A 15912-nucleotide genomic window follows, 5' to 3' on the forward strand; every position below is an offset into this window, starting at 1 on the left:
CTTCTCTTCTCATGAGGTGGCCAAAGTATTGGAGTCTCAGCTTCAGGATCTGTCCTTCCAGTGAGCACTCAGGGCTGATTTCCTTCAGAATGGAGAGGTTTGATCTTCTTGCAGTCCATGGGACTCTCAAGAGTCTCCTCCAGCACCAGAATTCAAAAGCATCAATTCTTCAGCGATCAGCCTTCTTTATGGTCCAGCTCTCACTTCCATACATCACTACTGGGGAAACCATAGCTTTTACTATAACGGACCTTTGTTGGCAAGGTGATGTCTCTACTTTTTAAGATGCTATCTAGGTTTGTGGAATAGACAAACCTTACTTAAATTATTAGTGCCATGCCTTGAGAGCTGCATGAAGCATATACAAATACATTGCAGCAAGTGGGATCCAATGGGGGACAAAGAGAAGGAAACCTTCTCTCTTTTCCCTTTCCCTCTTAATCTCCCCACCCCCAGAACTGGCTTTGAGGACAGCCACTACTATGGTAGCCCCTCTACTCAAGCCAGGAAGTGCCCACCATGCTTGGTCCCTGTGACCTTGTATGTTTGGGAAGTGGGGTGTGTGTGTCTTTAAAAATGTTTTTATGAATGTGTTGAGGGACCCCAATGTCCCTGGCTGAAGAAACCTTCTCCTGTAGGTCGAGAACTGAAATATGCCAAAGTGCTTTATAGAGGACCAGCAGAAATAATTGGACTTGGCCTTGTTCATCTTTCGGAGAGACATTGCGTAAAAGTTCAGGGGCGCATCTCAGCAATGTCCGGTACCTGGACTTTCACTGCCAGGCGGAGAGTGACACAGCCTTTACGTACAGTCCATTTGCAATGCCTTGCTTACACTGCACTGTTTTATATGCAACAAACCAAATTACGTAAACAGCCTAAAAGTCAGGGCTTTAATTTTGTTTTTTCATTTGAGAGGGGTCTATTTAATTTGTTTGAGTTCTTAAAATATTTACATTCCACACTTCTGGTGCAAAATCCAGGGTGGCTTGGATTAAAATCACAATATCGCAGAACAACCACCCAAAAGGAAGGAGACAGGAGAAGCAGTAAAAACCAAACATAAAAAAAAATGTTATCTGTAGAAATTCACCAGGATGAAATAAAATGCTCAGTAAAAAAACGAAAAGCCAGGAATAAGGGAGCCAAGTATACTAGGTGCAGCTGCTGAAAAGACCCCCCCCCTCAATATATATACTGTTTTTCCTTCCATGGGTTTCACAGTCTCTGTGCAAATTAACATTTTGGCATTTAGCAACCATCCAGGGCTGTGTAGCGCACAGGGAACTAGAGTGACATTTCCAAGGCCAGAAGGTACCTTGGTGCTTGCTGTGGCTTAGGCTGAATTAGTTTGTTCGATCTGTGCCTCAGTTCCTTGCTCTAAGAGATGAGGCAAAGATACCCTTCCCATGAGCCTTGAATATATTGGAGAACAGCAGCGAAGTGGTATGGACAGGCTCCTGAACTGTGTGCCTTTCTTAACACTCCGCGAGGCTGCGAATATACAGCTGGCAGATTGTGCCTGGCTTGGTAGTGCAGGCCTGTTCTGGTTGCTACTCCACATTGGATCAGTGATATAAATACTGCTATAGTGGACATCTGGAAGTTAACGTTTCCCTGTGATTACTTAATGTACAGGACGATAGGCAGGAAGCTAAGGAAGAGAGCATGTGATTTCCAGTTACAGTGGTACCTCGGGTTAAGTACCGTATTTTTTGCACCATAACACTCACTTTTTTCCTCCTAAAAAGTAAGGGGAAATGTCTGTGCGTGTTATGGAGGGAATGCCTACGGGTGGCATGCCTACGGATTTTCCTCCTCTAAAAACTACGTGCGTTTTATGGTCGTGTGTGTGTTATAGAGCGAAAAATACGGTACTTAATTCGTTCCGGAGGTCCGTTCTTAACCTGAAACTGTTCTTAACCTGAAGCACCACTTTAGCTAATGGGGCTTCCTGCTGCTGCTGCGCCGCTGGAGCACGATTTCTGTTCTCATCCTGAAGCAAAGTTCTTAACCCGAGGTACTATTTCTGGGTTAGCGGAGTCTGTAACCTGAAGCATATGTAACCTGAAGCGTCTGTAACCCGAGGTACCACTGTAAATCTGTTGAACCTCTACAGAGGGCCAAATGAGAGCTGAAGAGGTCAGCCATGTTGGTTGTTCATGTGTCTTCCCTCTTCACATGTAGAGGGGTGGGGAGGTCCTAATTATTTACACAAAAGTGTGGGTGGGAGCAAGGTTACAGCGGACTGGATTAATTAGTTAATTGTTGTTTAATGCTGTTATATTATTTAATTGGTTCGGTGTGAAAAGTTCATACGAATTGGGGATATTACTATTACAGTGGTACCTCGGGTTACATACGCTTCAGGTTACAGAATCCGCTAACCCAGAAATAGTGCTTCAGGTTAAGAACTTTGCTTCAGGATGAGAACAGAAATCGTGCTCCGGCGGTGCGGCAGCAGAAGGAGGCCCCGTTAGCTAAAGTGGTGCTTCAGGTTAAGAACAGTTTCAGGTTAAGTACGGACATCTGGAACGAATTAAGTACTTAACCCAAGGTACCACAGTAGTAGTAGTAAATAGAATATAGTAGTAAATAGAATATAGAGTAAATAGAAATAGTGCTTGAGGTTAAGAACTTTGCTTCAGGATGAGAACAGAAATCGTGCTCCGGCGGCGCGGCAGCAGCAGGAGGCCCCGTTAGCTAAAGTGGTGCTTCAGGTTAAGAACAGACCTCTGGAACGAATTAAGTACTTAACCCGAGGTACCACTGTATTAGATAAATGCATTTTTTTGCATGTCGTCTTGATATGGCTGCATTTATTGTTTTAGTCCATGCCGTAAGCCACTTTCAGTGTTGTTTGGAAAAGAGAATTGAGGTATAAATATTAAATAAAAGAAAAAACATACACAAACACACAGAGCTTTACCTTCCTTGATTTCCTCTGTCACTTCAATCTCTTTTCTTCCAGCCAGGACAGGAGTAAATAATTTGGAGACGGCTGAATGCAGGGAGCCTCCCTCACCCCTTGCTTTAGATGCGAATGGGGTAGATATTTGGTGTTACCATTGTCAGTGCCCAGAGGGGCACAGCTGTCAACTTTTCTCGTGAGGAATCCTATTCGGAATAAGGGAATTTCCCTTTTAAAAAAGGGAACTGCAGCTATCCAGAGGGGACTGGTCATGTGAGCGTGATCTTAAACTGCTTACAAGTGCAGGATTGTGCTTTCAGTGCAGGATCCCCCAAACCTGAGTCTCCAACTGCTTTTGGACTACAGTTCCCATAATCCCTGACCACTGATCCGGCCAACTAGGGATGATGGGAGCTGTAGTGCAAAAACAGCTGGAGACCCAAGTTTGGGAAACACTGTTAGTGGATAAGGGCTGATTCAGACACTCGTCGAACTGTGCCTGGTCTGTTCTAAAGACCAGTGGAAGGGGAATCCCTGTAAAATCGGAGACCAGTTGCAGGAAGCCTGTACAAGTGGTACCTCGGGTTAAGTACTTAATTCGTTCCGGAGGTCCGTTCTTAACCTGAAACTGTTCTTAACCTGAAGCACCACTTTAGCTAATTGGGCCTCCTGCTGCTGCCGCACCACCGGAGCATGATTTCTGTTCTCATCCTGAAGCAACGTTCTTAACCCAAGGCACTATTTCTGGGTTAGTGGAGTCTGTAACCTGAAGCATATGTAACCTGAAGTGTATGTAATCCGAGGTACCACTGTACAGAGATTCCAGGAGAGTTGTAAAGCCTGAATTTGTAGCTTGCTGTAGTTGTTAAATATGAAGTTGTCATTAGTAACACACACAGAGAGACTGCAAAGTTTGTATGGTCTATCTTGTACGGTCATTTCTCATGTAAGTGCATCACTCACGTTGAAGTGTTAAGTGGTCGGATCTACACCCATATATAATGAAAACCAGGCCAGTTCCTTGCTCCTCTTTCCTTCTGAGTCGTCGTGTGCCTGAAGTTTCCCTGCTCTCCACCCAAAGCCCTGTCTCTCTGTAGCAGAAAGATAATCTCCACAGACATCCCTCCTTCATTCTTCTCCCTCTGAAGTCCTGAACCCCCTAATCCTGTTAGTGATTTTTGCCTCCACAGGGGGTGGGTAACGTAATCCAAGCGGTCCAGGGAGACAGGCCCAGGCACGCACGAATTATGCAGGGGAATTTTCTCCCCAACTCTGGTCCCCTCCCAGAAAACACAAACCCCTCTCCCTTTTAATGGCCTCAGAAACTCTTGACGAGAAAACCAGAACGAAAAATAAATAAGGCGAAGGGTCTTTGGGATCATAAACTGCTTCTGAGATGTAATGTGTACTCAACCCACCTGGTTTTTTTGGGGGGGGGTTTGCTTTGCTTTCCCTGCTGACGCTGTCACTGGCAGGGTTCCCCCCACACCCACTGGAACTGAAAAAACACACACTCCAAACTGACAGTGGGACATTTTAACATTGGAAGAGCAGCCTGACCATGAAATCCAGTAGAGGGGAATGGGGGGGGGAGAGAGAAGGGAACGGGGGGTGGGATAAAGGCCTTTCATCCGGCCATGTCATTCTGTACACTCCCTTGGTGTCTTAAAGCAAATTAATTATGCAGGTCAGATCTTTATTGACTATTGATGGAGGTCGACCCGCCGGATAGCGAGAACCAGCAGTAAATGTTAAGTATATGCATGAATGAAGGGCAGGTGTATGTATGTCTTGGGGGGGCAGTAGCAGTCAAAAAAGGAAAGGGTGGGTGGGTAAAGCCGTTCATTTGGGTTAAAAGCTACAAATTGGGAAAACTACAAATCGAAATACAGTGGTACCTCGGGTTACATACGCTTCAGGTTACATACACTTCAGGTTACAGACTCCGCTAACCCAGAAATAGTGCTTCAGGTTATGAACTTTGCTTCAGGATGAGAACAGAAATCGTGCTCCGGTGGCGCAGCAACAGCGGGAGGCCCCATTAGCTAAAGTGGTGCTTCAGGTTAAGAACAGTTTCAGGTTAAGTACGGACCTCCGGAACGAATTAAGTACTTAACCCGAGGTACCGCTGTAGTTGTTTATTATGTACCGTTTACGACTCTGCTCCTCCACCAACACACCTTCACAACCCAGACCCCATAGACGGCATCCAGAAAATATTCCTTTTGGTCCTCCTCCCCCATCCTGGGGTTTTTGTTATTGTGTGGCTTCAACCCCCCCTTCCTTGGTCACCATATGCCCAAAGAGAAGAGGTTTGGAAGGGCAATTCTCTATACCTCCGGTTTCCTCGCATGCATAAGCTGCGATCAGGATCTGCCAAGCGGACAGCAGCCCTCCCAGGATTCCTGTTTTTGCAGGCTTCCTGGGACAGCAGGAAACATGGTAGTCCAGGCCACAGGAAGTGGTTGGGAAGACTGGGTTTGGCTTGATGGAGCACAAGATCCGTAGATCCTGCACCACAATATGGGCTTCTTTCAATTCCATCTGCTGCCTTGAACTAAAGCAGTACTTAAATTGCTTGAGAGTTGCATTCGGCTCATGATGGCTCTTACTCAGGTATGACCCACTGTCCACTCGCTTCTTGACAGTGGCTCGTTGCTAAAGTCTTATTGTGCCCCCTACCCCCTTACATTGATGTATACTGGGTGTGGAAAATAGTTTTGAGTTAGCTAAGGATCTGAAATGGCAGAGTATAGCTGGGATGAAAAATGTGAAACATGGATGAGTGTGTGAACTTCTAATAATAATAATAATAATAAATTTATACCCCGCCCATCTGGCTGAGTTTCCCCAGCCACTCTGGGTGGCTCCCAATCAAGTATTAAAAACAATACAGCATTAAATATTAAAAACTTCCCTAAGCAGGGCTGCCTTCAGATGTCTTTTAAAGATAAGATAGCTGCTTATTTCCTTGACATCTGATGGGAGTGCGTTCCACAGGGCGGGTGCCAATACTGAGAAGGCCCTCTGCCTGGTTCCCTGTAACCTCAATTCTCAGAGTGAGGGAAATGCCAGAAGGCCCTCGGCGCTGGACCTCAGTGTCTGGGCAGAATGATGGGGGTGGAGACTCTCCTTCAGGTATACTGGGCCGAGGCCGTTTAGGGCTTTAAAGGTCAGCAACAACACTTTGAATTGTGCTTGGAAATGTACTGGGAGCCAATGCAGATCTCTCAGGACCGGTGTTATGTGGTCCCGGCGGCCACTCCCAGTCACCAGTCTAGCTGCCACATTCTGGATTAATTGCAGTTTCAAACTTTTTATGTTTGTGAGATGACAACGAAAATGTTATTTTCTAGAAGCCCTGAGTGTTGCATGTTTTCCATTAATAATACATTGTGGTGCTATTTTATGCCTTGGGAAGCTGCCTGTTTGCATTTAGTTCCAATGAAAACAAGGAGGCATGCCTCACAGTGTGCTCTCAGCAGTAGATTTAAGTGCAAAGATTTCACAGGGAAAAACCAGAAGTTGAGTTTTTCAGACGTTCTTTGCTTTTGAGGAAAAGCCTGAAGAGACTTGAAACAGTTGTGATGTTCTGAGTGCACTGAGCAGTAAGATCAAATCTGAATACCAAACACTCCAAATTACAAGCAGCTTGCTTCATCGTTGTTTAATTAATTTCTCTCCCTTCAGGAAGGCATACTCAAACCAGTCAGAGGGGCAGATGTTATTCACGTGTGTATTTTTGTACCAAGGTCAATATGGAGATAGTGGGGCTGCCATTTTGCAATCTGGGCATCTACATTGGCTGCCCTCATAGGTAGTTTCTTATGGGCTACTTGAATGAGAATAATTTGACAAAGGACACGGTCTTGTCCTTTTGTGCAACACAGGGCAGGTAGGAATTTGAGGCACTCCAAACCCATAATATCCAACAGTTGGAAGAAGGCCATCAGACTGGAAGTGTCCTTTGTTGAGGAGGCTAAACATCAAGGAGAGTGATATTTGAAGCAATCTGTATCTTGAATTCAGGAAGTAGACTTAGGGCACTAGGGGATGTGATCAAGATAATGTCTGGGGGGCTTTCAGTGGCAATAGTTCATGAGAAAGGCACTGTTAAGCGGAACAACAAAGATACTGGAGCTTTATAGAATTTAAGAGATAATTTTGTTACCGTTTAAAGCCCTCAGAAGAAATACCACGAGTAATTCACTTTGGACTCTGTGTGCAGGTAGCAGGGACTGTTATTGTACAGGAAAGAGTGAAGCCCTGGATAACAGCGGTTGCTCCCTGGCCTTTGAAATGGCACAGCCTGTTTCGGAGCGCTCCGTTTGATTTTCATTGCAAGTTACGCATACCTAAATCCTGCAATTTCTGGAGGTAAGGCCAGGCTAAGAGGAATTCCGAAATCTTTAGGCCTGCCCATCTGTTTGGAATTAGACACCTGGCTGAATCTAATGAATGAATGTAGCCTGAAGTTGTGATGCAGCAGCTAAGGTTGTTAACACTATTTCCCCCCCCCTTCCCTCTTTGAAATAAGAGGCTGTACCTAAAGGCTGTTTATCAGCGTTCCAGAAAGGATTGATAAAGATGGTGGAGCCATAAAAACAGAAGGGTGTAAACGAGGAAGTGAGAGTTGCTAAAGTTATTGGCAGCAACCCACTGCTTCAGACAAAGCATTGCCCCCTATAACTTTCACACTGCAAAGGAGGCTTGAAAAATAAAATAAAATTGGTGTGCAGACTGAAGAAACAAGACAGAATTAGAAGTAATCACCATATGGAACAAATCAGGGGAGGAGGTGGCTGAAAGGGGGAAAAGATAAATAAATTTCAGAGACACCTAGATATGTGTTCGGAGAAGGTTTTGCAGCAGAAGTTGTGAAAGCAGCAGAAGTAGGATTAGGAGGGAAATTGAAATAAGGGCAGGCGTGGGGCCAGACAACCCTCTTGTCTTAGGTTCTTAGATGACATGCTTCAGATCAGCTTTGTGGGTTGACACAAAGCTACAGGCTTCAGCTTCAGTGGCGAAATATATCCTGGCACACAGGATATTGGATATTGGCACACATGAAGGCCACTCACAGCAGACGCTGATGTTTCCAGGCCTCCTGCTGAAGGAAGGGTATTTGGCGACTGCTGAGCAAGCGAAGGGATAGGAGGAAGGAGGGGTCTGCTGGGATAAAAGTAGGATATTAAAAACACATCAACCACGCTGTGTTTCTAAACGGTACCAGCGTGATCCGTATTCTCTGGATTAGCATTTCTGTTCAACTCTCAACCTACTCCAGATCCCAATTACCAGCACAGATTTTTGCAGGCGAAGACTTCCTTGCTATACATCTCGCTTGACTTTGCTGTCGTGAAGACGGGAATCCACCACCGCACACACTTCTTTCGACTGTGGCACAGTTGTTGCTGACGAAAAGGGGCCTCGTGGATTTAGCAAGGAGTTTATTCAGCTCCTCCTAGCACAATCGCCATTTGCTGGCGTGCCATAATCCCGAGAGAGATGCACTGCTGAGTTGTCTCTATAGGCTTTTAAGTATTTTAAAGTTTCAGATGCGGTAGTAGTAATAACAATAATAAGATGTAATAGGAGCAATAAGCAACTCATTCGAACATGCTCCACCAATGGTGTCTCCCATTATAATAGTTTCTGTGGATGGCCATTCTCGGCAGTGGTCAGAGTCGAGCATTTATATTTCATTTCACTTTTCATTTGTGTACCGCCTTTCTATATTGTTAAGTTGTGGGTGAACATATCAGACGACACAGCAGTTCTTCAAACAGCTCTTGTTTATTCACAGGCCAGGACAGAACTGAACTGAAGGGCTCAGTCAGCCTGCTTATATAGAGCTCCAGTACAACGTAACTGTAACAATTTTCTAAAACTATCCAATCACTGAACGTCACTTTCGATCCCTTATTTGCATAACTATCTACAGTATCCCCCTGCTGGTCCAGGGTGAGAACTTCAGTACATAACATACATTACTATACACAAGTCTTTTTACAAGCTGAAAAAAATAGAACAAAATAGACAGCAATGATCACACACCTATTAACAATCTGATCCAATACAAAAAAGTCATAATAAAAACCTCACTTTAAAATAAACGTATCAAATAAAGACGTATTCAAAAATCTGTTACAATATAATAGTGAACAGAAAAATTAAATATCTCACAATAATATTTAAACAGCTTACACTTAACAATTGCAATGAAGAATTACTAAACTGTAATGGCAAGTTTACAAGGGATGCGGGTGGCGCTGTGGGTTAAACCACAGAGCCTAGGGCCTGCCAATCAGAAGGTCGGCGGTTCGAATCCCTGCGACGGGGTGAGCTCCCATTGCTCGGTCCCTGCTCCTGCCAACCTAGCAGTTCGAAAGCACGTCAAAGTGCAAGTAGATAAATAGGTACCGCTCCGGCGGGAAGGTAAATGGTGTTTCCGTGCGCTGCTCTGGTTTGCCAGAAGCGGCTTAGTCATGCTGGCCACATGACCCGAAAGCTGTACGCCGGCTCCCTTGGCCAATAAAGCGAGATGGGTGCCGCAACCCCAGAGTCGGCCACGACTGGACCTAATGGTCAGGGGTCCCTTTACCCTTTACCTTTAATGGCAAGTCACAATGCATAAAATACCACAAAACATGCAAAACCGTGTGAAAGGATCAAATTGAGAAACAATTGAATAAGAGGCACATCGTCAGTCCTCCCCACTGTCTTCCTTGCACATTAACAGCCATTTACTTGGTGAGATCTATAGAGGTGGGTCTCATAAATAAGTCCCAGGAACCCTTACAGAGAAGGGTGCTTTGTAAACTCCCCTTAATGTAAGGCTTCTTTTGAGGCTCCTCATGGTTGTGCAGAGATAAAGTAATACCCAGGAGCAGTTTGGGACTGGGAAATGACATATAATGAAATGAAAAGGATGTTTAAAATAACGTTTGTAAAAAACAACAACCCAGAAACTTTTCTTTTGGGAATTATAGGGACAGAACTACCTAAAATGTATAGAAACTTATTCATGAATGCTACTGTAGCAGCTAGAATGTTACTTGCCCCAAAATGCAAAGAAGCAGAAGTCCCAGCAAAGGAAAAATGGATACAAAAACTTACAGAATATGTAGACATGGTGAAACTTACCAAAAGAATAAGAATTTAAGATAAGATTTTTATATATATATAAAAGAATGGAAATGGTTTATTGAATATTTACAGATAAATTAGAAACAGATTAAAACAGTAGCAGGATTATTGTAATAACCTGCAGTTGTAAAGAAGATGAATAAATGAGCAAATTAAGTTAATTTGGATATGCAGAAGATATTAAAAATGAATTTAAGGAACTGCAGAAAGAGGGGGAAGGAAGCCAAGTTTTGAAATGTCAAAAATGTAATAAAAAAAAAAAGACATTAATTTTTTTTTTTAAAAGGATAAAGGATCGTCTTGGGACTAGGAGTGCCCACTGATTGCCTTTTGCTGAAAGACCCACCAGGACTCCATCTCCATGTTGCGATCTTTCGTGGTTTGCATCCGGGCTTCTCTTCCCACGCTTGATGCTGTGGGAACGACTGCCCCATGCGTTCCTGCAGAGAGCAAGTTCACATAGAGGACACTGCAGTTGTGATACATGGACTCTGGCAAACTATTTCTGCCCCAAGATGATTAAAGTTGATTGTTACAAACCCAGGAAACATCTGCATTATCCCTTTAATGCTGGTTCCCCTGGAATATTAGGAAAATGCCGTTGGATCTTCAAAAAAAGAGCCTTTTCTTGAATCCCTGGACTCTAAAGATTAAGTGATTTAGCTCTTCAGTGCTAGTCCCATTCAATTCTGCTTAATTCAGCATCGAAGCCACAAGCAAGGTCAGTGGAGATTTGCACACCTACCGAAAACTCACAAAAGGAAAAAACTTGGATTCTCTGGTCCGAAACAGATGAGAGTTCAGCCATGAGGACCCCTCAAATTCTGGCATGCAAGGAGTGTGTGTCCCAGGATGGTCGTAGCAGTTTTCTTTTTAGAACATCTCTTTTGTCTTTTTCCTTCCCACCTAGAAGATGAAGCCCCCAAAGAAAATTTGCTGACACTTACACAGGCTATTAAAATAGCAGAAGGGGTGGTGGTGGTGGTGGAATGGTCCATATGGTAATTATCGATTAAGACCATCTGGTAAGACAGCCGTTTGTTTGAATAATACTGCAACATGCCTTGTACCAAATAAAGGTCTTATTTTTTTAAAAAAAGTTTTTATCTTATTTCTGGTGTTTGTACGTGTGCATTGATGGGAAGTGACTGACATGCTTTTATTTGGAGCGGTTGCTACTTCCATGGAGGAAACGAATGCGTTCCAATGGGCTGGTTTTGAATCGGCAATGCTTACAAAAGAGAATTATTATGATTATTACGCCCACTTTGTAAATATTGAAGCTGAAGAACGAGTGGGTAAAGTCAGTAGTTCAACTGATAACGCTAATTGTTGCTTGTATGCTCTATTTCAGGCAAGTGGGCTGTAGATTTGAGGAGTGTTTTGAACATCTTGCACTCCTGGGAATTGCGCCAAAGTGTTTCAGGCTTGTCCATCTGAAATCAGAAGCTCTTTTTTATTTAATTGGTTTGTCTGGGTTTGCATTTAAGCTGTTGTCATAACAGAATAGGATAGAACGGAGGTACCAACTGACATGAAAATAATAATCTTGGGCTATTCTTTTTTCCTTTAAAAGTTAGAAGATAGGATTAGGCGAAGATGTTCATGCCATGGAGTTAAACATTTGTTGTTGTTGTTTAGTCGTGTCCGACTCTTCGTGACCCCATGGACCAGAGCACACCAGGCACTCCTGTCTTCCACTGCCTCCCGCAGTTTGGTGAGACTCATGTTTGTAGCTTTGAGAACACTGTCCAACCATCTCGTCCTCTGTCGTCCCCTTCTCCTTGTGCCCTCCATCTTTCCCAACATCAGGGTCTTTTCCAGGAGTCTTCTCTTCTCATGAGGTGGCCCAAGTATTGGAGCCTCAGCTTCAGGATCTTTCCTTTCAGTGGGCACTCAGGGCTGATTTCCTTAAGAATGGATAGGTTTGATCTTCTTGCAGTCCATGGGACTCTCAAGAGTCTCCTCCAGCACCATAATTCAAAAGCATTGATTCTTTGGCGATCAGCCTTCTTTATGGTCCAGCTCTCACTTCCATACATCACTACTGGGAAAACCATGGCTTTAACTATACGGACCTTTGTTGGCAAGGTGATGTCTCTGCTTTTTAAGATGCTGTCTAGGTTTGTCATTGCTTTTCTCCCAAGAAGCAGGCGTCTTTTAATTTCGTGGCTGCTGTCACCATCTGCAGTGATCATGGAGCCCAAGAAAGTAAAATCTCCATTTCTTCCCCTTCTGTTTGCCAGGAGGTGATGGGCCCAGTGGCCATGATCTTCGTTTTTTTGATGTTGAGCTTCAAACCATATTTTGCACTCTCCTTTTTCACCCTCATTAAAAGGTTCTTTAATTCAAGACAAGGCAGGAGTTAAACATAACCATTGGCAAACACCGAATGTGCATGTTAGGTTGTTGCTAGAGGCAAAGAAATAGAGGCTAATTGAAACTTTGACAACCTTCGCCCTAGCCAGTTATCCTCGCTGACATTTTGTGCAACCATTCAGCCAGTTATCTTTATTTCTCATTTTTCTCCATTCGCATTCCAGGCTTTCTTGTTCTGATGAATAGGAAAGGATAACGCTATATTTGCGCTCTCTCCTTTCCAGGTATTCCAGGCTAACACCGATGCCTCGGAAGTGGTTCTGAACAAGATCCATGCTCCAGTGCTGACTCGGTTTGTCAGGATCCGGCCCCAGGTTTGGCACAGCGGAATTGCACTTCGTTTGGAACTGTACGGCTGTCGGATCACAGGTTTGCGTTTTTTAGTTGTCCTTTCCTGATTACAGGGATGGAGGAAAATCTCACTTGGCCCACATTTTTAGTTGTTCTGACTTAAGTCACACCTCCCAAGACTATAATGTGTGGATCAAAACATAATTATTCTTTAGATTTTGCACTTCTTCAAATTCTGTGATATAGTTTTGGCTCAAAACATGTACCAAAATCCATAAACAAATGCATGCTTTGGGATAAAATTCCTTTAAATATGCATACCCTGAGATAAAATTAGTCTGGTTTGCAGATTGTAATGCAATAAAAAAAAATTACCCAAAAATTGCATTTTAAACACAGTTGTTTGCATGGATTAGAACAACAACAACAGAACTGGGATGGAATGAAATTGTTAATAAGCATGTGCACAATTGACACAGACCAGAAATAGACTGATCTGGGGAACAAGACTGCTGCGTGTGACAGAAGAGAGATCACCAGCTGTGGATTACCTAAATGTAGAATTTGACCACCTGCAACCACTGCCACAACAGCCTCCTGTGCAGAGACACCTGGAATGCTGTGGGAGTAATTCAACTAGCTCAGGGGTGGCCAACTGCCAAGATACTGTGATCTACTCACAGAGTTAAAAACTGGCAGTGATCTACCCCCTTTGGAGGGGGTCAGGTCTGAGTTGTTGAGCTTTTTTGCCCTGTTTTGAGGGGGGGTCAGGTCAAGGTTGTACAGCTTTCTTTAGGAAGGAGGAAGGTCCGTTTTTTTGGGGGGGGGGGTGCAGGACAAGAATATTGAGCTTTTTTTAGAGGAGCAAAAGTTGTTCACCTTCTGTGGGGGTAGCCAGTGATCTACAACTGACATCCAGTGATCTACCTGTTGGACGTGCCTCAGCTATCTTATTCTGTAGAATTAAAGACTTGGGAGCTAACCAAGCAACAACTAGCCTGAGGCCATAGTTCACAAACTATATGTAGTCCACAAAGATCTTTCTTCTGGAGGGAAGCTCCCCCCACTCCCAGAAGGGAAGATGGTGGACGATCCTGACTATGGGGTGTTTGCTTAATGGAATTTGCCCTCGCTCTCCCTGTGCACCTTGAAATCTGTTCTGGGGACTCTGTCAACCCTCTGGAGCAGGTGGGGAGAGGGAGACACAAGGAGCCGCTCTTGTGCTAATAGGATAATTTCGTTGGGTATGAGCCGGAAAGTGCCTGGTTCAGAACATGCCTCAAAACAGAAGTGACGCTTGTTGCTTTGTTTGCCCTTGCATAGTTGTTCTGTTCTTTCTTGAATAGGCAGCAGTGAGGGCCATGGGGTGGCAAGAGAGGCTTGGTTTGGTATCATGCCAGGGAAATGGGAGGCTTAAAGCACTTGGCCTCCACCACATTCCTGATCACCACAACTGCAGTTCATGGTGTTGCCAGTCCTTCGCTAAAGCAGGATTCTCCACATCTGAACAGCCCAGACTTATTCTCCCCTGCTACCCAGATTATGCGATGTCACTTACGGAAGTCCACCTTCTTCAGTCATCAGCTGGGATGGCTCTGCTAATGGACCCTGCAAATCTAAAATATATAGATCTCTCCCATATATAAAAACATCGAGGCGGTGGACAGCAAAATATGCAACGACAACCAAAAAATGAGATACCATTAAAACAGTGCAAAATACAAAAGTCCGCATCTTCTAAAACAGGGCAGTGCTGGACGATGAAATGGAAGAGAAACATGTCTGCCACAAGATCTCCTGAAAGGAGTGAAAGAGAATATTCTAAATGCATTTGTGGATGTTCAGTTTCTCAGTGCTTGACGCCTCTTAGTTTAAACTGGAACGTTTAAACTGAGGCCATTAAGAAGAGGGAATTATGGAAGTTATTTAGATAACTTTTTGTTCCATCGAGTCATGTGGTTGGTTGTCCAGGCAGCACCTCTGAGGGAGGGAGACTTGTAACGAAAGAGGGACAAGTCACAGGGAAAGGACCCAGCTTCCCATTCTGTCTGTTGGTGATCTGTGATGATGCCTTGTCCAGCTTAAAATTTAATTCATTATTTGATGGTGATGGGACTCCTAAACGTTCTGACATGCGAAGCTTGCCCAAGCATCTCTCCTTAGCTCGATGCACACATTACCTTCATGTATGGAAACTTCTGGGCCATGAACCATAACTCAGATTGTAGACGCGGTGGAGTGTTTTCTGGACTACTTCTTCCCCCCATTAGGAGTTGTGGTTCCAGTGATATTTTATTGCCATGTAAAAAAAAAAAAAAAAGGATTATGAGCCAGGCCGTCAGCCAAACTGTTTAATATTACTGTCTCCAGTTGCAGTTTATCTCTTGTTCGAATGGCCTTAACTGATATTTATTTTTTTAAGAGGACTGGAGCAGCAGCCAGGATGCTGTTAGTGGATGCAATTTCTCCCCCCCCCCCCTGACTTTGGGAGGTTGGGGGCTGGGAAGGCAAGGCCAGCTAGCAAGCGAGAGCAATTTGGATGAAGATTGTAATAGCAGGGGTGTCCTGAGGATCTGTTGAAGGGCTCCTGCGGGCTGTGATGGCTGTTATAAAGCAAAGCGTAGCAGGCTTAAGTGTTTTGATATTTCGGTACCTAGTAGTTAGTCGCGGTGGGATGTTTCTCCTCCTGTGCTTATATCACAAACTTGCTTTTTTGCGTGTGTTGCTTCATTCTGCCCCTTCCCTGTTTCTTTGGACACAGATTCTCCCTGTTCCAACATGCTGGGGATGCTCTCTGGGCTCATCCCGGATTCCCAGATCTCAGCCTCCTCTACCAGAGAATATCACTGGGTCCCCAGTGCAGCACGCCTGGTCAGCAGCCGCTCAGGGTGGTTCCCTCGCATCCCTCAAGCGCAGCCTGGGGAGGAGTGGCTGCAGGTCGACCTGGGAGTCCCCAAGAATGTGAAAGGTGTGATTATCCAAGGGGCCCGAGGTGGGGACAGCATCAACGTGGCAGAGGCTCGAGCCTTCGTGAAGAAGTTCAAAGTGAGCTACAGCATGAACGGGAAGGACTGGGAGTTTATACAGGACTCCAAAACAATGCAGCCTAAGGTAGGAACTCTCAGTGGAAATTCCGCGAGGGGTACATTACGGTTGCATGCCCGTTTCTTAGCTGTTTCGTG

General features: G+C 44.5%; 1 protein-coding gene across 4 annotated transcripts in view; it reads left to right on the forward strand.

Moving 5' to 3' along the window:
* Positions 1–15912, forward strand: part of NRP2 (neuropilin 2) — a 237770-nt gene that overhangs the window by 112294 nt on the left and 109564 nt on the right. For all 4 annotated transcript variants that reach the window (XM_028702094.2, XM_028702112.2, XM_028702103.2 and 1 more), the window contains exons 8-9: positions 12664–12808; positions 15492–15841. In XM_028702094.2, coding sequence (XP_028557927.2) covers positions 12664–12808; positions 15492–15841 — 495 coding nt within the window. The remainder of the gene's footprint in view (positions 1–12663; positions 12809–15491; positions 15842–15912) is intronic.

This window comes from Podarcis muralis, chromosome 1 (assembly GCF_964188315.1).
Source record: "Podarcis muralis chromosome 1, rPodMur119.hap1.1, whole genome shotgun sequence".
NCBI lineage: Eukaryota > Metazoa > Chordata > Lepidosauria > Squamata > Lacertidae > Podarcis > Podarcis muralis.